Below are 24,725 nucleotides of genomic sequence, written 5' to 3'. Positions count from 1 at the left end.
TGATGTCACTTGCCCAAGGTCACATAGCTGCTAGGAGGAGTCAGGATTCAAGTCCAGTGTTATCCTCCGAATCACTTTGCTCCATGCTGGGTTAGCGTGTCTTCATATCCTCATTAGAGAGCACTTAATGATGCTTCTGAAGATGCCTCTTCTTCCCCTGACCTAACAGGAGTGTATTGATTGTGTCCTCGTTACACTAAACAGAGTCCCTGGTGATCTTGTCCACATCTCTCACCTGAACCCCAGGCCTGGACACCCTCTCCCTCCCAGACATCCCCTCCGCCCCCTTGGCCGGGTGTCCCAGGAATACCCCAAACTTATCATGTCCCAGACCGAGCACACTGTCTTTCCCCCGATGTCCTCCTCCGGTGCCCTTTCTTGGGGAGTTCTCCTTCACCGGGGCCATAACCCAGGTGTCATGCCTGACCCCTCCATCTTCCCACCCCTACATCCAGGGGGTCCCCTCGTGCTGCTGATTTGTACATGGCCCTTGAGTCTGCCACTTCTCCAGCTCTGCCTCTGTTGCCCCAGGCCTAGTACCCATCATTTTTCTCTGGGCCTCTGCTTCTCCTCCCTTCCTCCAACCTACCTTCTCCATGACTCCCACAAGCCCTTTCATACATTCAGCCCTGGCCATGTCACTCCCCTGCCAATCCAGAGTTCTCACCACCCCAAGACAAACCCCAGCCTCCCGAGCATGGATGTCAAGGCTCAGGCTGTCACCTCCCCTTCCAGTCCCTACTGCCCCCCGCCCCAGCCTCAGGCCCCTTCCGTGCACCTGCCAGCCTCTCTCAGCTGTGGTTACTCTCTGCGTGGAGCACCTCCACCCTCAACTCCGGGGTCCTTCCCTAATTATCACGTCCGCTTCTCCCCACCTGCACCCCCAGCTGGCTAGATGCCCCTCCCCTCCTCTGTGGTCCCACAGTCCTGCCACTGCACTTAATAGGGTTTTGTCCGTTTGTGTCCTTTTCCCTGACTCAACTCCAGTATCCTGCAGAGTAGCGACAATACTACCCTAGTCATCTGTCCCATGCCTGGCACGATCTGGGTGATCCATCAATGTTTGTTGAATGAATAATGGGTAAGTGAATGAATGAGTGAATGTCAGGTAATATTATGAGCAATATATTTAAGTACAGTTTTACAAAGCCACCAAAATCCAGACTGATAGTTCTTCTTGGACCCTTCCTACAAGTTTTGAGGTGGACAGGGCAGAGTTCCTCCCCATATTATAGAAATGAAAAACAAGTCTCGTAAAGGTGATGACCTCTGCGATTTACAAGTGGCGGGGCAGGCTTGGAGTCCAGTTCTTTGGCGTGTGGTCTGGGGTCTTTCTGGGTCTCCAGGAGGCTGACACAGGTGTGTGGCCACAGCCACGTGAACATGGGCTTGGGTTTTCCCTCGGCAGCAACATGGAAGCGTGTACTGGAAGGCTGGGGCCAGCCAGGTTCTGGCAAGCTTGTCACCGGACCTCCTGTTGCACGAGCAGCTGCAGGTAACTGGCCATGCTGTGGGAGTCTGAGAAACTTGCGTAGGGGGGAGAAGGGCCCCGAATCCTGTGGGCCCTGAAGCCTGGGGCTTTTGTGCATCATCAAGGGTGTGGGAAGTTGGCTTGGGCAGCAGGCCTGTGAGCGTGGTCTTCCCTGCCTGCCTGCCACAGACATCCCTGCTGTCTGGACAGAGGCTCAGGTGCTAACAGCCCACATCACACTGGTCCCCTCCAGCCCAGCAGGACTCTGTTGCGAGCTCCCCCCTCAGGAATCTCCCCCTGGGACGTGACGCCTCCCGGTGATGCTGGGAAGGTAGGCTCTGGCGTCTCCTTTTCTCCCAGGCTCCACAGGCCCCCGCCAAGCTGCCCTTTGCTGCAGCTCTGGCCCTTCACCGCCCATCTCTGGTATTGGCCTGTGGTGCTCAGGTGTCCTCGCCAGAACCTTCCACCTTGAGCTTTCTGGGGAGAGACCCTGCTAGGCCGGGCTGAGGTTTGGACATGAAGGGCTTGCCCGTGGGTCTTCCAAGGTCACATCCAGGGAAGAGGCGTCCACAGCTGCTGTGATGGGCGTGACTGCCAGCGCCAGGGCGGCCCCCAGAGTCAGTGGGCGGAGCTCATGCCTGTGCCTCTGCCCCTTCTTTCCAGGCCTGTTTCTCCATCAGTGACTGCCCGGTGTGGATGGACTCCAGCACCACAGCCCAGTGCCGCCAGCTGGAGGCCACCGTGGGTGGGGCCCAGGCTCTCAGCTGCCTCACCGGGTCCCGCGCCTATGAGGTGAGCGACGCCCGCCACGGGCTGGGGACGGGCTGGGCCAGGAGGAAGGTCTGGTTGCTGGCTCTGGTGCCTTCTCCCTGGGTGTCTGGGAGGACACGGCTGGTGACCTGTGCCTGTGGGGATCACGTGAGGCTGTGTGGGTGCCACCCCTGTGGAGCCATTCTGAGCAAGGCCACGTGTGCCGCTCAGTGAGCACGGGCAGACCTCCTGTCGCGCCTCAGCCCTCCCAGGTCAGAGCTGACGTGTGACCCAGGCTGTGCTGTGTATGCGGGTGACGATGGCATCTCAGTTTCAGCCTCTTTAACCTGGAGATAAAAATAGCACTTACATTTTGGGTAGTTTGGGAGCTGAAAGGAGTCAGTGCTTGTAAGATGCTTAGTGCAGCTCCTGGGAAAGTAAAAAAAATAAGAGTGCCTCTTTCCTGTTGGCTTCATCCATGGTCCCACCCCATCCCCTAGGGTGGCTGCTATTGGCCCAGCTGGGGTAATTCGATACTCCCTGGAGCAGAGGTTTGGGGGATAGGACCAACCCCACTTGGGTTACCTTAAGGAAGAAGAATGTGGGCGGGGATAATACCTGAGTCCCCTGCATGGGTGCCCTTGGTCAGAGCAGACACCCTTCTGTGTGAGGAGCGAGGTTATTACTAAGGATGCTCAGCAGACGTCAAACATTTCCAGATTTGAGGCCTTAAGCTCTCGTCATGCTAACTAACTTTCAGAGCGTGCTACACGAACTTTACTTTATGAAGTTGATCGTTCCCTGTAGGATTTGGGTTTTTAAGAATTTATACTCTTTTTCCAGCGATTTACAGGAAACCAGATTGCAAAGCTTTACCAGCAGAACCCCGAGGCCTACTCACACACAGAGGTTGGTTGAACGTTCCTCTTTTTTTTTTAAGATTTTTTTTTGTTGACGTGGACCATTTTTAAAGTCTTTTTTGAATTTGTTACAATATTGTTTCTGTTTCTGGTTTTTTGGCTGCGAGGCATGTGGGATCTTAGCTCCCCAACCAGGGATCGAACCCCCTGTATTGGAAGGCGAAGTCTTAACCACTGGACCGCCAGGGAAGTCCCTAAACATTCTTCTTTGATTGAAAGTCACAGTTGAATTCCTTTTATAACTTAGCATAAATAAATCTCATGTGCATGGGCTAAAAACATTGATTAGCAGACATTAAAGATGATATATATTCCATTTGCTTTTATTCTCATTGTCAGGCTTTTTCCAAAGAGGAGGGAAAGAACGGAATTGTGGGAAAGAGAATTCCGGGGCTCTCCTGACCAGAAAGGTGGAGGTCAGGGTCAGGGTGGGAGCAGGGGGACTGGTGGCTTCCTGGGACCACCTGAGTAGGAGATCTGGGTGCCCTTAGGCTCTGTCTGCTCAATTTCTGTGGTTAATGCAGGATGGTTACCTGCATTTGATTGGGGTGGGGTCATTGTTTTCTTAGGAAATTTGTAAGGCTGGACCAGTGTCTCCAGCTGTGGCCCTCCGACCAGAGCCAGGAACCCAGGTTCATTCCTTGATCCACAGTTGCTGAAAGCCAGCACTTGATGCTGCCTGAGAAGCAGCTCAACATCGTGGCTAGTGATTTTCCTCTCTGAGTAATTAGAAAACGATCAGCTTGTGTTAAACCAAATTGCCTTTTAAACCTTGGACGTTAACAGGCAGTTTCTAATTTAGTGATTCAAGGTTCCAGATTGCTGTGCAGCTTTAGCCGTTAATGAAGGTTTTGGGGGGAGGGGGTGATACAAATTCTCTGAATTCTATGTGTGGAACAAAGGTGGCCCAACTGGGGACAGGAGGTGATGGCATTCTCTCCCCCGGTCCAAGGGCCCGTGATTCCCACGTGGAAGCAGAGACCCTCAGGGTGACGTTTAGAATCCATTATCAGTTCCTCCCGTTCATGTTTGGCGCCTCTGGCTTCTGAGGGGCCGGCTTTCCCTTCTCATTCTGAACCCCTGAGACTGTGTTTGTTGTTTCTGAATCCTGTGGCCACGCATCCCACTTCCTCTGTGACTAGATATAAAGACCACAGACATGGAGGAGGGAAATCAGGGCACCACACTCCCTGGCATATGGATTCGGGGTGAAAACCTGCTTCCCTAAGCGTGGCTTTTTTATAAGGTTTTGCAGTTGGTTGGTTTGTTGTTGGTTTTTATTTTTGGCAGTGCCTCGCAGCTTACAGGATCTTAGTTCCCTGACCAGGGATCGAGCCCAGACCCCAGGCAGTGAAAACCCGGAATCCTTCCCACCAGGGAACTCCCTTTTTTTTTTTTTTCGTTTTGAACTTGACGGTTTTATGGCTTGTCAGAAACTGCAGAGCAAGGGGCTTTCCTGAGGAGTCACTTCTTGGTGTTCCAGCCACTCAAAATGCTAAGGACTGAGGGATACTCAGTCCCTCACATTGCTGGGGCATCGTGCCCAAAATTCCTACCTCCCTCCCCAGTTTAAAACTCTTGTCCTGTTGTGTGTGTGTCAGAAGCAGTCAGTTGTTTATGGAAGTGAGTCATAAATCTCACTGTGTTTCTCTCTTCTGCAGAGAATTTCCTTGGTCAGTAGTTTTGCTGCTTCTCTGTTCCTTGGGTCTCACTCTCCTATTGACTACAGTGACGGTAAGTCTTCAGCGTCCATGGTGTGGGTCTGTTTAGCGGGCGTGCGGGCAGCCTGAGCCCCATGCACCCGGGTGGGTGCCAGTCTTCCAGCCCTACTGTCTGTTGCCAAGAACGGAGTGTATTATCTTTTGCGGTGTAACAAATGGCCCCAGCACTTAGCAGCTGAGAGTCATAAATGTTTATTATCTCACAGAGTTTCTGAAGGTTAGTAATCGGGGAGGGGCTTCTCTGGATGGTTCTGGCCTAGGGTCTCTTAGGAGGTGGCACTCAAGCTGGCCGCCAGCGCTGCGGTCACTTAAAGGCTTGACTGGGGCTGGAGGATCCACTTCCAGGCCACGCACGTGACCGTGGGCCAGAGGCCTCAGTTCTTTGCCACGTGAGCCCCTCCCCCATATGGGAGCTGGATTCACCCCAAGCGAGAGGTGAGAGGAGACAGCGGCCAAGCAGAAGCTGCAGAGTCTTTCACATGATCTTGGGAGTGATGTACATCCCTGTGCCTGGTCACACAGGCCTACGGGAACAGGGAGAGGGGACCTCAACGGTGTGAACACTAGGGGATGAGTAGGGATCATCTTGGAGCCTGGCTCCCACAAGGAGTAACTTATTGAAGTTTTTGTCCACATTTGGGGAACTCATGGGAGTGGTGAGCTTCTGGAATCAAAACCCTAACAAAAATAAATGCAGATACTATATATAAAACAGATAACTAATGAGAACCTTCTGTTTAGCACAGGGAACTCTACTCAGTGCTCTGTGGTGACCTAAATGATCAGGAAATCCAAAAAAGAGGGGATATGTGTATATGTACGGCTGATTCACTGTGCTGAACGGTAGAAACTAACACAACATTGTAAAGCAACTATACTCTGATAAATAAACAAACAAACAAATAAATAAATGCAAACGATGCCAGTGAAGAAGGAGAGCTGGGAGGAGGTTGCTGAAGGAGCTCTTGGGTGAGACTAGCATGGAGAGAGGAGAACGCAGAGCAAGAGCCCTGGCCTGGGAGGGTGGCCTCGGAAGAGCCCCGAGTCGCTCCGAGCCTCTGGGAGCTCAGCCGAAGTGTGTGAGTGCTGTCGTGTACCAGACGCTAGTCTAGTTTTCAGGGCACGGAGGGTGACTAAGGAGTGGTCCCGAAGCTTCACTCACAATCTGGAGAAGAAAAGCTTCATCCCACACAGGAACCCAGCTCCTTGGAGCTCAGACCAGCAGAGCCCTACCCGTGGAGTAGCCTGTATCCACCTGTGTCCTCCACACTCACCCCAGCCAGCCGCTGAGTGCTGCTGGGGAACGTTACGTTGTTGCTCTAGACATTCCTGAGCTTCATCCTCAGCTGGGTCTCCACCCACTCCCCTGTGTCCAGAAGTCACCTCTTCATTTACCAGCAGTCCGACCATCTCACGTGGGCACGGGGCTCTAGCAGCACCCAACCCACCTGCCTGCCTCCACTTGGGCCCATAGAGGAGGAGGGCTGTCCACCTGAGCTCTGGGTTCTCCCCCCTCCCCATCCTCAGGAGAACCTTGGGAGAAGTAGATCGTTTTAGAGAAGACTTAGCTGATCTTAGTGACGAGCATGAGGAAGTTTAGAGGCGTCCGAGAGCTTTCCTCAAAAAGTTAGATGTGATTGGGAAATCCCTGAGAGCTGACCCACATCAGTGCCAGGGCTGCCTCTAGCCTTGAACCCCAGGGGACACGCAGAGCCATCCTAGGTGACATTGGTGGGAGCTCCCCTCCCTCAGCCAGGTCTTAGAGCAATGGATTTCCAGGCTAACTGTGGGATTTAAGCCCGTGAGGAATGTTTGGGGGGGTGGAGGCATGTGTTTCTAAGGGCCCTGCTGACCTCTGGCTCTCTGGTTCCAGAGTTACCCAGGCACGTTGTATACGTTCCATCGGGAAAGAGCTCCAGGTATAACGTTTGCTGCGAGAATGATCCACTCTCGGCCAGATCTGTGCATTTTTACAAAAGGTCCCTTTCTGAGATTTCTCTTTCTTGTTTCCTTCCTTCCTTAGGTTCTGGAATGAACTTGTTGCGGATCCAGGACAAAGTCTGGTCGCAGGCTTGCCTTGGTGCCTGTGCACCTCATCTAGAAGAGAAGCTCGGCCTGCCGGTGCCGTCATGCTCGGTTGTGGTAGGTTCCCTGCCCAGTGACGTGGCTCACTGGAGAGCTGGCAGCTACTGGGGAAGCTGTGTAGTATACACACACACACACACACACACACACACACACACACACCCATCCATTTACACACGGGCACACACACATGTGACTTTGTCTAGTACAAGATAAGTATTTGACGTGATTCAGAGCAAAATGTCTGTATCAGTGTCTTGTACTCAGGTGCAATAACTACATCAAAGTAAAAAGCTTCTACACAGCAAAGGAAACGGTCAACAAAGTGAAAAGGCAACCTATCAAATGAGAGAAAATATTTGCAAACTATGTATCTGATAAAGGGTTAATATCCAATACATATATAAAGAACTCATACAACTTAACAGCAAAAAACTAAACAATTCAATTAAAAAGCTTTAACCAGGGACTTCCTTGGTGGTGCAGTGGTTAAGAATCCAACTGCCAATGCAGGGAACATGGGTTTGAGCCCTGGTCCCAGAGATCCCACATGCCACAGAGCAACTAAGGCCGTGCACCACAACTACTGAGCCTGTGCTCTAGAGCCCGCGAGCCACAACTACTGAGCCCGCGAGCCACAACTACTGAGCCTGCATGCCACAACTACTGAAGCCCGCACTCCTAGAGCCTGTGCTCTGCAGCAAGAGAAGCCACCACAACGAGAAGCCCATGCACTGCAACAAAGAGTAGCCCCCACTCGCCGCAATTAGAGAAAGCCCGTGTGCAGCAACAAAGACCCAATGCAGCCCAAAATAAATAAATAAATAAATTTATTAAAAACAAAAAACCTTTAACCATCAGTGTGGCACCCACATTCGGAATAGACACTGACTGTCCCCGCCCTGGTTTCCCCTAGTTGGCCGGCTAAGTTCTTGGTTGGGCCCTGCACTCGGCCCTTTGGCGGGGAGCATGTGCCCCACAGCCAGAGCAAGCAGAACCCCTGGGTGGTGCAGAGCGTTGGCTGCGAAGGAAGGACAAGGGCCCCTGAGTCCCGGGGAGAGTCACAGAGCTGGGAGGGGTGGGCCACCAGGAGAACCAGGCTATCACGAGTGCCTCACTCCTCACGTGTGGAGTCCCAACCACAGAAGCCCTTTCTGAGATGAACAGTGACCTGCTGAAAACAGCCCTTGCCACCATGAGCGGAATCTCAAAGCCAAAGCGTCATCATCCAGAGGGTGCCGTGAGGCCAGCGCACAGAGCTTAAGTTAAGGGTGTCCTGCCCTGTAGAAGCAGACAGTTCAGGACCCAGGCAGGCTGATGCACAGCAGAAAGAAAAAGGAAGGGCTAAGAGAAAACAGCCAAGCCTCTGGGACTGGTATTCCACACACGGCTTTTAGTTTCAAGTGAGATGGAGAGCGGTGTTTTGTCCACGGCAACCGGCTTTGTTTGCCTTATGCCAGGAACACATGCCTCCAAGAGGTAGCCCGTGCAGACACCAGCAGCTTGAGGAATGGAAAAGAACGGATGGTGAAAAGTGTATTTTCATTTGTAACATAGGTACCCACGTGATGGGGGGAAACAAGCAAAATCCATGTTTTCTGTCATCCCTTTTTCTGAAGGTGGTGCCCAAATGGCTTTCTCTCCTTTTCTGCAGGAAAATATTTGGAGATATAGTGTAGCAGATGCTTCCCACCTTGCATCCTCCCAGCCCACTTTTTTGCCAGCTGTTGTGGCTTCACGCAGGTGTCGCCTAGCAGAACCCTGCCTGAGCTGCATCTCATTTGCCTCCCTTCTGCCCAGAGCCTTCTGGGACTCCACAGTTGTGCTCTGCCAGCCTGGAGGGTCAGGGAGCTACGGAGAGCTGCTCCCTGTTCCACCCCCAGGTGGACAGTCCCCCCCATGCATTTCATGCAACTCCTCAGACGCAGCTCACAGCCATGACCAGCTCCACAGAGGACCCTGGGGTGGGCTTTCCCCCCTTTCCTGTTTCGTTCTTCCCTGTCCCCTTCTCATTTCCTGGGGTTACTTCCCCAAATAAGCCACCTGCACAAGCCCTGCCTCAGGCTCTGTTTTCTGAGGCCACAGAGGCCAGGACAATTATCTCCCAGGAGATGGCTTTATTCTGATGTAAATCCGAAAGTTGGCTGGATGGAGTAAAATGTTCTTTCCAGACACCAGGAAATCCCGTCATTTATTTTACACTTTTGGAACCAAGACAGGGAAAGGGGGGAAGATGCTTTCTTTTCATAACCGTGCCCTCTGAAGACGGTAGGTCTGTCCAGAAGTTATCCCTGCCCTCTGATCCCACAGGCGGTCTTGGAGGGGCCCTGAGAGCTGTGGTTCCTGGTGGAAGCCTTTCCTTGCTTTATTTTCTTTAGAACGTTGACCTCTGCACAAACGTGGCCAATGACTCTTAATCTGACTGATAGAGCGTGTGTGCAAGGCATTATCTACTTCTATGAGTTTGCTTAATGATTTCCTCCTGTTATTTCTTTATTTTTAATGCTACATCCATAATTTGGAGCTTACAGAGCAAGTCCACAATGGGAACTGGTCTTTTCTAGTTGCTTTGAATCTCAAAATTAAGTGGGCTTCAAGGCAGTGGGATGACCTCACGTGCGTGGTTGCAGCCCTGTGCTGGGCTCCTCTGGTGTTCTGTGAGCAGGAGGGACGTCTCAGGTGTGATGCGACTGTAGGCCCCACCCAGGCCTGTGGCCTTCCTGTGGCCCGAGGTGTGGACAGTTGTGTCGAGCAGGTGGGGTTTGCCTCAGCAGAGCGTGCTTGCCTTCTCTCCTCAGGGGGCCATTTCTTCCTACTTCGTCCAGCGCTATGGGTTTCCTCCAGGATGCAAAGTGGTGGCCTTCACTGGGGACAACCCAGGTGAGTACCTCAGGGGATTTCACCCTCCCAGTAGCCCGCCTTGGTCCTTGTGGGACACTGGAGAATGCCAGCCGGCTTCTTAGGGCTTCTTGGGGAAGCCTGTCCGGGGTGGGCCCTCCCTCCCTTGGTGCCTGCCCGCCTGCTGGTCTGAACTCTCACGCCTTGTACTTGCCCCGCCTTGGCTCTGACTCTGCCCACAAGAGCCACTGAGTGCTGCACCTCCAGGTGAAAGAAACCTGATCAGCGATTGAGGAAGACAGTGCCCACCCTCCCTCACCTGCCTTTTCTTTTCTTTTTTTTTTTTTTTTTAGCAACAGCCATTAATTTTTATTAAATTTCTAATTTAAAACAAATATTTACAACATTATCAGTTTGGGAAAAGACAAACAGGAAAAATGAAGAAAAGTGATGAAAAGGCAAATTCAAGGACAGAATAAATACAGCCTATTTACACGCCTGCCTGGCCCTGGTGGCTGCTGCCAGAGTGCCAGACCCTCAGCCTCAGAATTAGCAGCAGCTCAAAACCTCCTCCAGTTTCAACACGTCCAAGGGTGGGATTTTGCTCACCTGCCTTTTCTGTTCCAAGCTAAACATCTCAGTTCCCCCACCCCTTCCTCTGGGACCCAGCTTTGAGTCTCTGCCCCATCATTTGACCTATAGGTACAACTTCGTCCAAGCCCCTTGTCTCCTCTTCCTCTTCTTCTCCTCTGGGGGTTCCTGAGGCCCCCCCTGGAGGGGCTGACAGGTCTCTAAAGAAAGGCCAAGTGGCCACAATGAGTACCACCAGACTGCTGCCCCTCACCCCACCTCTGCAGCCCTTTTCCTCATGGGCCACCAAATCAGGGTTGCTGGATAGAGTAAATACAAATACAGGACACCCAGTTAAACTTGAATTCAGAGGAAGGACAAATGATTAGGTAGGATGAGTATGTCCCAGGCAATGTTTGAATTTCAGATGACAAATGATTTTTCAGTGTAAGTGTGTCCCAAATATTGTTTCTCTGAACTTGAAATGTGACTGAGCGTCTTATATTTTATCTGGCAACTCTACCCCAGGTTGCCATCCGAAGCAGCCATTCCTTCTCTAAGGAAGTGAGTCTCAGGTACACATGGAAGGGTGTGGTGGAGGCCGGGGTCTGACTTCAGCCCTTCTCCTGGCTTCCACACCCGTGAGCCTCCCTGTACTTACCTCCTACGGGTTGTATAGATGCGGATGTGGACAGCAAAAATAAAATAAAAAGAGAGAGGCACACGCGTCTAGGAGTGGAGCTGTGTGCCTGGAAATGGGCTGAAGGTCTTGTTAAAATTCATTCATCATCATCATGATGATTTTATGTGCCGTATTTTCTGCAGTATCTATGTGTTTTTTTGTGCCCGGGAAAAAACATTTAAGTCACCGTTACTACTGTTTCTGCCACCACTATGAATAACACTCGTGGTGCTCCTAGGTCTGCTTTAGGCCTGTCTGCTTTGGGGCTGAGGGCACAGCGAGGATGTCCCCGCCACCCCTGTGGTTGCATCAGGGTCCTGGCTGTGCCCCCTCCCTTCTGGGGTGGCCTCCACCCTGGCATCTGCAGGGAACCCCCAGGAGCCAGACGAGGGCCTCCCCGTCCCTGCACAGATTCTGTAGAACTTCACACGGAGCTCTGTTGTCAAGGCACAAACCCAAACTCAGAGCAGGTTTTGGAGAAGGGACCCTCACGTTCCTGGTCTGAGGTGAGGTGAGACAGAGGCTGGTAGACAGTGGCCAGATTCCTGCAGGAGCAAGGCTTGAAGCCTGTCGCTCTGTCCCCTGGGCGCCTGATTTGAGAGGAAGCTCCGGCCTGTGGTGGGTATGTTCTGGTGCCCTGGCTCCTGGAGGGTGCCAGGCCCCAGTTCCTCTCTGCCCTAAAAGCTGAGTCACCCTCAGAAAGGAACAGATGGTGCACAAGCACCGATTCAGGACAGTTCTATGCTTTGTGGGCCACGTTTGTTTGCCTTTCAAAATGAAAGTAACTTCATCAAGTCTCGTTAGAAACAAATGCATTGTTTTTTTATATTGGAGCATTGTTGATATACAATGTGGTGTGTCCAGCAAAGTGATTTAGTTATACATATACATATATCTATTCTTTTCCAGATGGTTTTCTCATATAGGTTATTACAGAGTACTGAGTAGAGTTCTCTGTGCTAGACAGTAGGTCCTTGTTGATTGTTTTATATATATTAGTGTGTATATGTTAATCCCAACCTCCCAGTATTTCCCTCCCCCCTGCCCCCACCTTTCCCCTTTGGTAACCGTAAGTTTGTTTCCTAAGTTTCTGAGTCTGGTTAGAAAAATGTATATTCTTACACCTACTCTATCAACTGGAAGAATGTCAGGGAGAATAATGGGCCTGCTTTTGAACCACAGAAGCATGAGCTTCTGGCCATGTTTCAGAGGGAACAACAAAGAAGCAGCTTCCTAAACCGTCCTTTTGGACTGCGGTTGCAGGCTGAATGTTGGAGATACCAGGCAGGTAGCCCTCAGCCAGTCCCTCCCTAAATCTGACCTCCACTTTGCTGCTGCCTTAAGTAATGCATTAGTCTTATGCTTCTTTTTCTTATACACAAGGGATACCTCTTCATTGCAGAAAAAAATTTTAAGTACCGACAAACCAAAGGAAGGATGTAAAAAAAAATCATCCGTAATCTCTTAACCCAGAGATAACCACAGTTAAATTTTTTTTTTTTTTGCGGTACGCGGGCCTCTCACCGCCGTGGCCTCCCCCGTTGCGGAGCACAGGCTCCGGACGCGCAGACCCAGTGGCCATGTCTCACGGGTCCAGCCGCTCCGCGGCATGTGGGATCCTCCCGGGCCGGGGCACGAACCTGCGTCCCCTGCATCGGCAGGCGGACTCTCAACCACTGCGCCACCAGGGAAGCCCCACAGTTAAAATTTTGAGGGCTGTCCTTCCAACCTTCTTTTCCTATGCCCATAAATAAACAGTTTATTTTAACCAACCAAGGCAATATTTTTGTGCAACATCATTAGTGGTTGTTTAGGTTTCCATCGTCCTGGCATTTACTTTGCCAACGTCCCTCAGATGGAGCTGGGAGATGGAGGTAGGCGTGGCTTCTACCGTTTAGGCCATGCAAACATTATCTTGTCCCTTGTCCCTATAGCAGCAGTCCCCAACCCTTTTGGCACCGGGGACCAGTTTCATGGAAGACAGTTTTTCCACGGACGGTGTGGGGGGGGGATGGATCAGGCGGTAACGCGAGCGATGGGGAGCGGCAGATGAAGCTCCACTCGCTCGCCCGCCCGCCCCGCCACTCACCTCCTGCTGTGCGGACCGGTAGGGGGTTGGGGACCCCTGCGGCCTATAGGATAAGCTCTCAGAGGTAGGATTCCTGAATCCAGGGCTCTGGCACTCTGCTGATCGTACCTCAGCAGCAGTGTTTGAGTACACCTGTTCCTGCCCACATTTCTCCTTCATTCATTCATTCACTCAACGTTTAAGGCCTGCTGCTACATGGCAGACCTTTCAGTTCCAGGGTGTATCAGTGAGGAAGGCAGATAAACGTCACGGTCATGGGCCTCACATAAAGGGGACAGTCAACATTACCTTGCCCCTTTCCATACCACTGAGGTGGGGGAAAGCCTCTCACTCGGGCCTCGCCTTTGTCTTTCTCCGCCGTGTGTATCCTGGTGTCTTGACTTGGCCCCCTTGGTCCTCTGCACTCCTGGGAGTGCCTAACAGTGGGTGGGGAGTTTGGACCCCTTTAGATGAGGTTTCTGAGTCCAAATCAGAGGCCCTGACCACAGAGACTCCACCCTGTAGCCCTTGGGGCGTCCTGAGCCCTTGCCTCACCCTGTTCCTGCATCTCCCTTAGCTTGTGGACTGGGGTGGGAGATGGGGGCTGCACTCCCATCTGGCGGGGTGGGGGGGTGACTGATTTGCTTTGTGGCTCTCATGTGACCTCCTGCTAACCACAGGCTCCCCTCCTGTTCTCAGCGTCGCTGGCAGGCATGAGGCTGGAGGAAGGTGACATTGCGGTAAGGTGACCACTCCCTCCCTCAGGCAGGGTCAGCTTTCTGCCCCACGGGACGAGGGTGCTGGGTCTCAGCAGCATCTTTGCTGCCTATCAGAGGGACTTCCAGGGTCAAAAGGCAGCTGAGGGAGAGGATAGGGAGACCCAGGCCCCAGGACCTGCCCACAGGTCCTCTCTTAGAAGGTCAGTTGCCTTTGCTGAGCAGACAGGTCCCCTGCCTGCCTTGACAGTGGCCGGTCGTGGTGAGCACAGTGGCAGAAGGGTCAGACCTCGGGCTAGAGGACTGTGAGCTCCCTAAGCGATGACGACATAACCCAGACCCTTCTGCTTCTAGTGGGAAACCCGTTGTCACCCGAACCACGAGTTAGAGGTAGTTGTAATAAGTTCTAGAGAATCGGCCCGCAGGATCCATGGGAGCCTGAATCTGGGGAGCTGACTTTGGACTTTGGTGTGGGAGGGTCAGCAGAGGTTTCTCTGAGGAGGTGGCGTTTAATCCGAGGTCTGCAGCCTGAGGAGTGAAGCGATGGGGGTCAGGGCGCGTGGAGCTGGCGAGACGGAGCCGCTTCACCTCTGCCCGTCTGTCTGCAGGTCAGCCTGGGCACCAGCGACACCCTGTTTCTCTGGCTCCAGGAGCCCACGCCCACCCTGGAAGGCCACATCTTCTGCAACCCGGTTGACCCCCAGCACTACATGGCGCTCCTGTGGTAGGTTGGGTGGGGCGGAGGAGGTGCGGGCAGGTCTGGCACCATGTGGAGCCCCCCAGGTCGTTCCACTCACTGCGCAGGCTCTGGGGGCAGCTGAGACCCCAGGGACTCACTGGGTCTTGCTGAGAACAGAGCTGGGTGGGGAAGCACCCAGGACCTGAAGTCTCTCCCAAACCCAGATACAGACCCCATCCCCAACACTTGTATCCTGTGTGGCCTGAGACAGACCCCGTAGCATATCTGAGCCACACTTTGCTCATAAAATGCGGAGAATAAGAGGTTTACTTCATAGTGTTGTTACGCTATGTCTGGCACATGGTGGACCTTCAACCAATGGTAGCAAGGACATCCTGCTTCCTGACAGTTCTCATGGAAGGGGTCTGTTCTGCACCCTCCAAACAGGCATTTGGGGACCTGCTGGAAGCTACTAAGGGAGAGTTTTTGGCCTTGAAATTCCAAGAACCACTGGAGAATATGTAGGTCTAGTAAATCTGGCCAGCCCTGCCCCTTATCCAGGTGGTACAACGTGCTGAAACCACAGCTATGTCTCTCCCTGGGGCTCCTTTGTGGCAACCTCCCTTGTAAACAGAGCCCATGACAAGTGCATTTCCTGGTGACTCCCAGGAACATGCGCTGGGTCTGATACCTGAGGAGGAACCTCAGATCCCTGCTGTGCACTGGCTGGGGTTGTGGTCCAGCCTGACCTGCAGCCCCTCTACCTGGGACTCTTCACCAAAGCCCGTGGGTCCAGTCAGCAAGCACCAGGTCCCTCCCTCAGGGTTGTGTGCACTTCTGCAGCTTTAAAAACGGCTCCCTCATGAGAGAGAAGATCCGCGATGAGTTGGCTTCCAGTTCCTGGAGCGAGTTCTCTAAGGCACTGCAGTCCACAGAGATGGGGAACAGCGGAAACCTGGGTAGGCTGTTTGGGGATGCCTGGGTCTGTGAAGGGGCAGCAGCTGCTGCGGGGAGGGGCAGGGCCAGGGAGAAGCCAAGGGGAGCCCTGACTGTCTGTACTTCTGCTCCATGGCCCTTAAAACTAGCGTGAGACCCCATGATCTGAGTGAGGTGGGGAGTGGCAGATCAGGCCAGAGCTGCATCTTCTGTGCCCCTCGGAGCCCCTGGTGACAGCATCAGAGATGGCAGCCACAGTGCCTACTCTGCCCTGGTGCATGCCCACATGCAGCTTTCTGCTCCAGACACGAGGTCTTGTTGGGAAAAGTGCCCAGCATTGGGGCAGGCCTTTTGAGCAGGGAGGGGATGTGCCTCCCTTGGTCAAACCCACGCTGGTATTTTAGGGTTAGTTGGACAGCTAGCTGTCTCCTGGCCTGGGCGGCCACATGAGAGCTGGAAGAGCTGTCTCCACGAAAAGCTAGCCTAGGCCTTTCCATTTGCCCTCTGTCCTGCTGAAGAGAAGGACCTGAGAATATTCACAGGTCTCCAGGGGATAGGGGGTCCCGGGGAACAGGGATAAAGGGTCATTTCACCCTGCCTTTTTCTAAGGCTATTGAGAAGCTGATCTTTTGTTTTTGACCACTGACAACTAATCTCTTCCTGGTCTTGTTTCAGGTTTTTATTTTGATGTAATGGAGATCACCCCTGAAATTATTGGGCGTCATAGGTTTAGTGCAGAAAACCATGAGGTACGTGTGTTATTAGTATTGGAGCTACAGTGGCTCCATTTTTGACTATTTAACAAATGCCTATCAAATTATGCTAGTTTTAGGGACCTCATTCATTTACTCAGCCATTGATAAAACACGTATTTAAATTTTTTTCTTTAAATTGAAATATTGTGGATTTACAATATTGTGTTAGCTTCAGATGTACAGCAAAATGATTCAGTTCTTTTTCAGATTATATTCCATCATAAATTATTACAAGATATTGAATATAATTCCCTGTGCTACACTGTAAATCCTTGTTGCTTATCTATTTTATGTATAGTAAGTAGTTTGTTTCTAATCCCATACTCTTAATTTGCCACCACCCTCCCCCACCAGTAACCATTAGTTTGTTTTCTATGTCTGCAAGTCTGTTTCTGTTTTGTATATAGATTCATTTGTATTTTTAGATTCCTCATATAAATGATATCATATGATATTTATCTTTCTCTGACTTACTTCACTAAGTATACCACTCTCTAGGTCCATCCATGTTGCTGCAAATGGCAACATTTCATTCTTTTTTATGGCTAATACTCCGTTGTATAGGGACCTACCTGGGTCCAGTGGTTAAGACTCTCGGTTTCCAATGCAGTTGTGCATGGGTTCGATCCTTGGTTGGGGAATAAGATCCCATATGCCGTGTGGCGTGGCCAAAAGATATTTTAAAAAATATATATTCTGTTGTATATATACAATATCTTCTTAAGCCAGTCATCTGCTGATGGGCACTTGGGTTGTTTCCATGTCTTGGCTATTGTAAGTAATGCTGCTGTGAACGTTGGGGCTTCACGTATTTTTTCCAATTAGAGTTTTCCCTGATATATGCCCAGGAGTGGGATTGCTGGATCATATGGTAGCTCTAAGGACCCTCCATACTGTTCTTCATAGTGGCTGCACCAATTTACATTCCCAGCAACAGTAGGAGGATTCCCTTTTCTCCACACCCTCTCTAGCATTTATTATTTGTTGACTTTTTGATGATGGCCATTCTGACTGGTGTGATAATTAGTGATGTTGAGCATCTTTTCATGTGTCTGTTGGCCATTTGTATGTATTCTTTGGAAAAATGCCTATTTAGGTCTTCTACACATTTTTTGATTGGGTGTTTTTTCAATATTGAGTTGTATGAGCTGTTTGTATATTTTGGATATTAACCTCTTGTCAGCCTCATCATCTGTAAATATTTTCTCCCAGTCCACAGGTTGTCTTTTCATTTTGTTGATGGTTTTCTGTGCTGTGCAAAAGCTTTTAAGTTTGATTAGATCCCCTTTGTTTATTTTTGCTTTTATTTCTTTTGCTTTGGGAGACCGAGCTGAGAAAACATTGGTATGATTTATGTCAGAGAATATTTTGCCTATGTTCTCTTCTAGGAGTTTTATGGTGTCATGTCTTATATTTAGGTCTGTAAGCCATTTTGAGTTTATTTTTGTGTATGGTGTGAGGCAGTGTTCTAACTTCATTGATTTACATATGGCTGTCTAGCTTTCCCACCACCACTTGTTGAAGAGACTATCTTTTCTCCATTGTATATTCTTGCCTCATTTGTCATGGATTAATTTACTGTAGGTGAGTGGGTTTATTTCTGGGCTCGCTATTCTGTTGCATTGATCTATATGTCTGTTTTTGTGCCAATACCATGCTCTTTTACTGTAGCTTTGTAGTATAGTCTGAGGTCTGGAAGGGTTATGCTTCCACCCTTGTTCTTTTTCCTCAAAATTGCTTTGGCAATTTTGGGTGTTTTGTGGTTCCATATAAATTTTAAGACTCTTCTAGTTTTGTGAAAAGATGTCATGGGTATTTTGATAGAGATTGCATTAAATCTGTAGATTGCTTTGGGTAGTATGGCCATTTCAACAATATTAATTCTTCCAATCCAAAAGCATGGGATATCTTTCCATTTCTTTGGATCATCTTCGGTTTCCTTTAGTTTTATAGTTCTCAGCATATAGGTCTTTAAGCTCCTTGGTTAATTTATTCCTAGGTTCTATTTTTTATGCCATTTTAAATGGGATTGTTTGTTTACTTTTCTCTTTCTGATATTTCATTATTAGTGTAGCAGGTTTCTATGTATTAATCTTGTATCCTGGGACTTCCCTGGTGGTCCAGTGGCTAAGACTCCTCGCTCCCAATGCAGGGGGCCCAGGTTTGATCCCTGGTCAGGGAACTAGATTCCACATGCCGCAACTAAAGATCCTGCACGCAGCAATGAAGATCCTGTGTGCTGCCGAAAAAAAAACCCCAAAAACAAACAAACTTGTATCCTGCTACCATGCTGAATTCATTTATTAGTTCTAATAGTTTTTTTTGTCTGTTTTTTTTTGCTTTTTTTTTTGCGGTACACGGGCCTCTCACTGTTGTGGCCTCTTCCGTTGCGGAGCACAGGCTCCAGACGTGCAGGCTCGGCGGCCATGGCTCACGGGCCCAGCCACTCCGCAGCATGTGGGATCTTCCCAGACCGGGGCACGAACCCGTGTCCCCTGCATCGGCAGGCGGACTCTCAACCACTGCGCCACCAGGGAAGCCCGTAGTTCTAATAGTTTTTGTGTGGAGACTTTAGGGTTTTCTATATAAATTATCATGTCATCTGCAAATAGTGACAGTTTTACCTCTTCCCTCCAGTTTTATTTCTTTTTCTTGTCTGATTGCTGTGGCTAGGACTTCCAATACTATGTTGAATAGAAGTAGTGAGAGTGGGCATCCTTATCTTGTTCCTGAATTTAGTGGGAAGGCTTTCACCTTTTCACTGTTGAGTATTATGTTGACTGTGGGGTTGTCATAATAAAACAATACTTTTGATGTGCTAGGGTGCACTCTAAATGCTGGGGCATCAGCAAGATATAAGACAGACGCTGTACTTTCTCACAAAGAGGAGTGTGGAACACCTAAGTGTTCTCCCTGAGCTAACGTGTGCTCCCACTGACTGTCATTAAGCATCTTGGAGCCTGTTTCCTTGGCGAGCCTTATCCTACGCCTCCCATCTCCAGATGATGAATTTCCTCCTGATTGAAAGAGCCTCTGGCACAGGAGACACTAACATTTGCTGACGTTTAGCGAGAACAGTTTAGTTCCAGGCACTATGTATGTGGGTTTCTTTATCTTCCTCATTTACCTCTCAGAGCAACTCTGTGAATTAGGTATTTTCATCCCCTTTACAGATGGAGAAACTGAATATCTCACCCAAGGCACCAGGGCCTAGGTGGTGGAGGTGGTCAAACCCAGTCCTTTCTGGCCCTAAAGCCACTATTTTATTTGCCCTCCACCACGCAACCTTTCCCAGGAGGGATTTGGTTGATACTTGCTGCTTGGAATTGACTTTTCTGTGAGATGGTTACCAGAGTCATCACCACATTTTGGATTGGACCTGAGAGACTTTTCTGACCCTAAAAGGTGTCTGGGGAATTTCAGTAAGTCACTCTGTCTAATCAGTGTAACAGAGTTGGTGCTGGATTATATGCCGATGATGGTATTACGTATTGTATTGTAGATGGAAAGCTTTGTCTAAAGTATAGGGAGTTCATCTCAGTCTTCTGGTGGGGGTCAGTTTGGTTTCTGTTGCTCGTAGAAAGAAGACATGCCTGTTCTCTTTTGTGTAAATCTGTCTGGGTTTATCAAGAAGGGAGTTTTCTGCGTTCGTTTCTTCAATCAACAGATATGTATGATTGGTGCAAACAAGACAAACAGGGTCCCTGCTCCACGGAGCCCAGTGTCTAAGAGGATGTAAACAGGTGAATGAACACACACACGATTACGGTGTGTGATGTGGCTCAGACGGGAAGGAACAAAGCGACGTAGAGGAAAGCAGGGCATGTGCCAGGGACTTGCCTTGGATAGGGTGACCAGGTGGGCCTCCCTGAGGAGGTGGCCTTTAGGTGCAGACTTGAAGGATGAGAGGGATCCCACATGGGAAGCTTGGGCGGAGTCCTGGCAGAGGGAGAAGTTTAGGAACTGAAAGCAGGTGAGTTGGGTTGGAGCAGTTCCTGAGGGAGGGAGCGGTGGCGTCAGTCACTGGTCTCAGGGGCTGGGGAGCAGGGTGAGGCTGGAGTTGGTGCCATTCAGCTTTAGCTGGAAGGGCAAAGGGCGTGCCACAGTGGTGGGTTCTCAGCACAAGCTCTCCCTTCATGAGCATCAGCTACATCGACCAGGCTCTGCTGTCTGCTTTTTAACAACCCTGAAACGTAGGTGCTCCCATTACCTCAGTTCTGTTAACAAAGAAAATGAGAGACTCAAGAGGGAGGAGGTATGGGGATATATGTATATGTATAGCTGATTCGCTTTGTTATAAAGCAGAAACTGACACACCACTGTAAACAATTATAGTCCAATAAAGGTGTTAAAAAAAAAAGAAAGAAAATGAGGCTCAATAAGATTTACATTAACTTATTCAAGGTCATAGAGCTGAATGGCAGAGGCAGAACTGGAACCCTCGGCAGCCTGAAACTGAGCTCTCCCATCCTCTGACTCCCCAAAGTGATACACGCGTGAGGCCGTGAGCACGTGTGTGTGAGTGCGAGTGTATGACAAACCAGTTAGTGGTTCAAGAGCACAACTATGGGTGAGCTCCAGTGGAGGCCTGAGTCATGAGCTCTGAATCTGGGCTACTGTTAAAAAGACACCACACACACGCATACACCACATACATATGCACCACATACACACACACACACACACACAGTGAGTGGACAATGAGAGTTCTTCACTCTGCCCACTTTCTACTGGAATCAGGTCTCAGCATTCCCCTGGGACGTGGAGATTCGAGCACTGATCGAAGGACAGTTCATGGCCAAGAAGATCCATGCCGAGGGCCTGGGCTATCGAGTCAGTAAGTGAGCTGCTGGCGGGCTGTGTGCTGGGGTGGGCGCTAAGGGTTCTGCTCCTACCCTGAGGTGCTTGAGGCCCTTCCTGAGCTTCAGGCCAGGCCTGGTGGACACCGTCTGTTAAGGCTCCATTACATGGGCCCTGTTCGTGCAGGAGGGACGTGGAGCCTGGCTCCTGGTGGTGGGGTGAGAAAGCGATCGACTGGCACTGTGGACAGGCATAGACTAGGGGGCAGGTTGTTCCTGCATCTCTGCTACGTCCCCAGGAGCCTCACCTCCTTGGCCAGGAGCTATAGGACTTGGGAGATCTTTCTGTAACCCTATGCTCCAACCTGCAGACTAAGTGTCCTAAGCTCTGGATCCCGAGGACACGGGCAACGCAGGTGGGAAAGGTCTGGGCTGGGGCCATCACTGGACCTTCACCTTCTAGCCTGGGCAGGCCCCATCTGCCTGTGGGGCACAGCTCTGGACATTTCAGCTTCAACAGGGAAGAGAGGGGATGTGGAACCACTGTCAGAACTGAGAGCCCTGCAATGGAGAGGGCAGAACCAGGGCCAGGGGAGGCCCATGGGGAAGGAAGGGACTTCTAAGAACTTGAGCTATGGAGTGTGGGCAGCTTTAGGAGGTCAGCGAGTTCCCCTTTTTGATGGCGCTGCAGTGGTCTGACAGGGGGCGGGGGGGCGTCTGAAGGAGGTTGGACCCGCCGACCAGAGAGTCCAGGTTTCCAAGATGTATTGTCCCTCTGGGCCAGCCGTGGTCAAGAGAAGGTAGAAAACCCCTGAATCCTCTTAGCTTGAAGGCCCCCTCATGATACTTTTAAGGACAATCCTATGTAGTATATGTTTTATGCCTTTGAACCAAATAAGTAAAAGGATACTCCAAAAATAAGCGCTAGGTAAACCTTTTTGAAAACCTGTTAGGCAGCATCTACTAAAGCTGCATACACGTCCACCCAGCAGCTTCACTTCCCGGTGGATGCGAGACAGAGATGTGGACATGTGTTCACTAAAGACGTGCAGGAGGACACTGCCAGTGGCCCTGTGCTTAGCACCCCATGCTGGAAACAACACAGTGCCCATCGATGGTGAGATAGATGCCTCGTGGGGTGTTCAGGTGACACGATCCTACACAGAAATGAAAATGAACCAGCCTTAGCCACGCGCCACAAAATGGATGAAAACGCTGAGCAAAAGAAGCCAAACCCAGAAGTACGCGTGGCGGGTTCCGTGGACGCCAGATTCAAAAGCAGACAAAACCATCTGCTGCTGTTGGAAGTCTGGATCGTTAGTAGTTACCTTTCGGGGGGCATGGAGGCCTCTGGGGTGCTGGTGAGGCTCTGTTTCCTAGGTTACACAGGTGTGTTTAGTTGTGAAAATGTGTCAAGCTGTCAGCTTATGGTATGTATGTACATTTGTTAGGATGTATGTTTTAGTTCAACAGAATTTTTTAAATAGAATGAACTTTATAAACAGTTCCACTCCTCTCCATCCCCCCACCCAGAGTGTAAAAAGAAATTCCCCCAACGTCTCCAAAGGCTTCCAAGGTCCCTGAGAAGTGAGCCCAGGTGAGCAGGGCAGAGATGGTGCTGAGGTGGGCGTGAATGACTGGCACGAAGGGTTTTCCGGTCGTCAGGAGGGGGCACTTTGGGCGGCTGGGGGGCTCCACCGGCCCAGTGTGAGGGGAGAGGCAGTGAGGGCGGAGGGGCCCTCCTGGGCTCCAGGGAGCTAGTGTGCCTCTGAAGCGATTCTTGTGCAAAACAGCATAAGGTTACTTATCCTCTTAGCAAGCTTAAGGGCCAAATCAAACCTGTCCTGCCAGCTCTGCTGGGTTCCTCTCAAACAAGATCACATGAATGAATGCGCTTGAACCTAAAAGGGCAAAAGGGCTGCACGAACTGTAGGCATCGTGCTCCCAGTGGCTGCATGGCTTGTGGCATCGTGGGATCTTTTTTTTAAAAATAAGTTTATTTATTTATTTTTAGCTATGTTGGGTCTTCATTGCTGCGCGGGGGCTTTCTCTAGTTGTGGTGAGCGGGGGCTATTCTTCGTTGCAGTGCACAGGCTTCTCATTGCGGTGGCTTCTCGTTGCGGAGCACAGGCTCTAGGTGCACGGGCTCTAGGTGCACGGTCTTCAGTAGTTGTGGCATGTGGGCTCAGTAGTTGTGGCTCGTGGGCTCTAGAGAGCAGGCTCAGTAGTTGTGGCTCACAGGCTTAGTTGCTCCGCAGCATGTGGGATCTTCCTGGACCAGGGTTCGAATCCGTGTCCCCTGCATTGGCAGGCGGATTCTTAACCACTGTGCCACCAGGGAAGTCTGGGATCACGGGATCTTAGTTCCCCGACCAGGGATTGAACCCTGGGTCCTGTCAGTGAAAGCGTGGAGTCCTTACCACCGGACCGCCGGGGAATTCCCTAGAGTTTCATTCCTGAACTGTCATAATCTCGTTTTAATAACATCTAAGAAGAATAAAAAGACGTTTGAAGTAAGACTGATGATCATGATCATAATAGCTGCCAACATTTACTGAGCACGTACTGTGTGCCCAGCCTGGTCCCTAAGCATGTTATGTTTATTAACAACAAAGTCTCTGGGGTGGGTACCAGTATTACTCCTGCTTCACAAAGTAGGAGACCAAGACTCAGAGTGTTACGTCACCTGCTCAGAGCTTCTGAACCAAGCCAGTCTGGTTCCAGACTCTGGGTTCTGAACCACGGGGTGACCTCTGCTTTCTTTAAGGAATGATCACTTTCTTGATGTTTGGACACTGTGAAACATATGCACCCAGCTGGGCGGGGCTAAAGCCATCCTCCCTTTTCAGCTTATATTTCGATGTATATTTCATTTTGTTTAGGTTGACTTAGAAGAGCAGAAAAACCTTATAATAGCAAGTTTGGAAAATAAAGGAAAGAAAACTACCTATAATCCCATCCCCTCACCCCAACCACTCCTGCCATCTAGGACCGTTTTCTTCCAGTCTCCATTATGAGTTTATTTTTTATAAAGCCAGGGCCCTATTCCCTTTGTACCTACAAAGAGGACATATAGGGATTCCCTGGTGGCGCAGTGGTTGAGAGTCCGCCTGCCGATGCAGGGGACACGCGTTCGTGCCCCGGTCCGGGAGGATCCCACATGCTGCGGAGCGCCTAGGCCCGTGAACCATGGCCGTTGAGCCTGCGCGTCCAGAGCCTGTGCTCTGCAACAGGAGAGGCCACAACAGTGAGAGGCCCACGTACCGCAAAAATAAATAAATAAAAAATTTTAAAAAAAGAGGACATATAAACCTAAAAGTGTGTCAAAGTCTTCATGGTGCTTTACATCATGCCCAGCTGACTTTTCTTGCAGTCGTGAATGAAGCGTGTTTTGATTTTCCAACATGGAATCACACTGGAACATCTTCCCATGTCCTGGATTGTCTCCTTAGCCGCTGACATTCCTTCCCCTTTTCCCAGCCCAGGTACTCTCTCTTTTTCAAAATAATTAATTAATTCATTAATTAATTTTTGTCTGCGTTGGGTCTTTGTTGCTGCGTGCAGGCTTTCTCTAGTTGGCGGCGAGCGGGGGTTATTCTTCGTTGCGGTGCACGGGCTTCTCATTGCAGTGGCCTCTCTTGTTGCAGAGCACGGGCTCTAGGCACATGGGCTTCAGTAGTTGTGGCTCACAGGCATTAGCATGCAGGCTTAGTAGTTGTGGCCCACGGGCTTAGT

General features: G+C 50.5%; 1 protein-coding gene across 5 annotated transcripts in view; it reads left to right on the top strand.

Moving 5' to 3' along the window:
• The window catches only part of XYLB (xylulokinase), a 43,573-nt gene that overhangs the window by 6,837 nt on the left and 12,011 nt on the right, over positions 1-24,725 (top strand). For 3 of the 5 annotated variants that reach the window (XR_014326498.1, XM_082847708.1, XM_082847709.1), the window contains exons 5-15: positions 1,409-1,495; positions 2,135-2,263; positions 3,065-3,130; positions 4,803-4,875; positions 6,886-7,004; positions 9,746-9,827; positions 13,805-13,845; positions 14,430-14,545; positions 15,344-15,459; positions 16,112-16,185; positions 20,932-21,028. Coding sequence is in view for 4 of the 5 variants with exons in the window: in XM_082847708.1 (XP_082703834.1) it covers positions 1,409-1,495; positions 2,135-2,263; positions 3,065-3,130; positions 4,803-4,875; positions 6,886-7,004; positions 9,746-9,827; positions 13,805-13,845; positions 14,430-14,545; positions 15,344-15,459; positions 16,112-16,185; positions 20,932-21,028 (1,000 nt within the window). In the remaining variant the exon portion in view is untranslated. The remainder of the gene's footprint in view (positions 1-1,408; positions 1,496-2,134; positions 2,264-3,064; positions 3,131-4,802; positions 4,876-6,885; positions 7,005-9,745; positions 9,828-13,804; positions 13,846-14,429; positions 14,546-15,343; positions 15,460-16,111; positions 16,186-20,931; positions 21,029-24,725) is intronic. The other 2 variants (XM_082847706.1, XM_082847707.1) reach the window with 1 other exon arrangement.

The sequence above is a fragment of the Leucopleurus acutus genome (genome assembly GCF_964270905.1).
Source record: "Leucopleurus acutus genome assembly, chromosome: 10".
NCBI lineage: Eukaryota > Metazoa > Chordata > Mammalia > Artiodactyla > Delphinidae > Leucopleurus > Leucopleurus acutus.
This window is presented reverse-complemented; position numbering and strand designations above follow the sequence as displayed.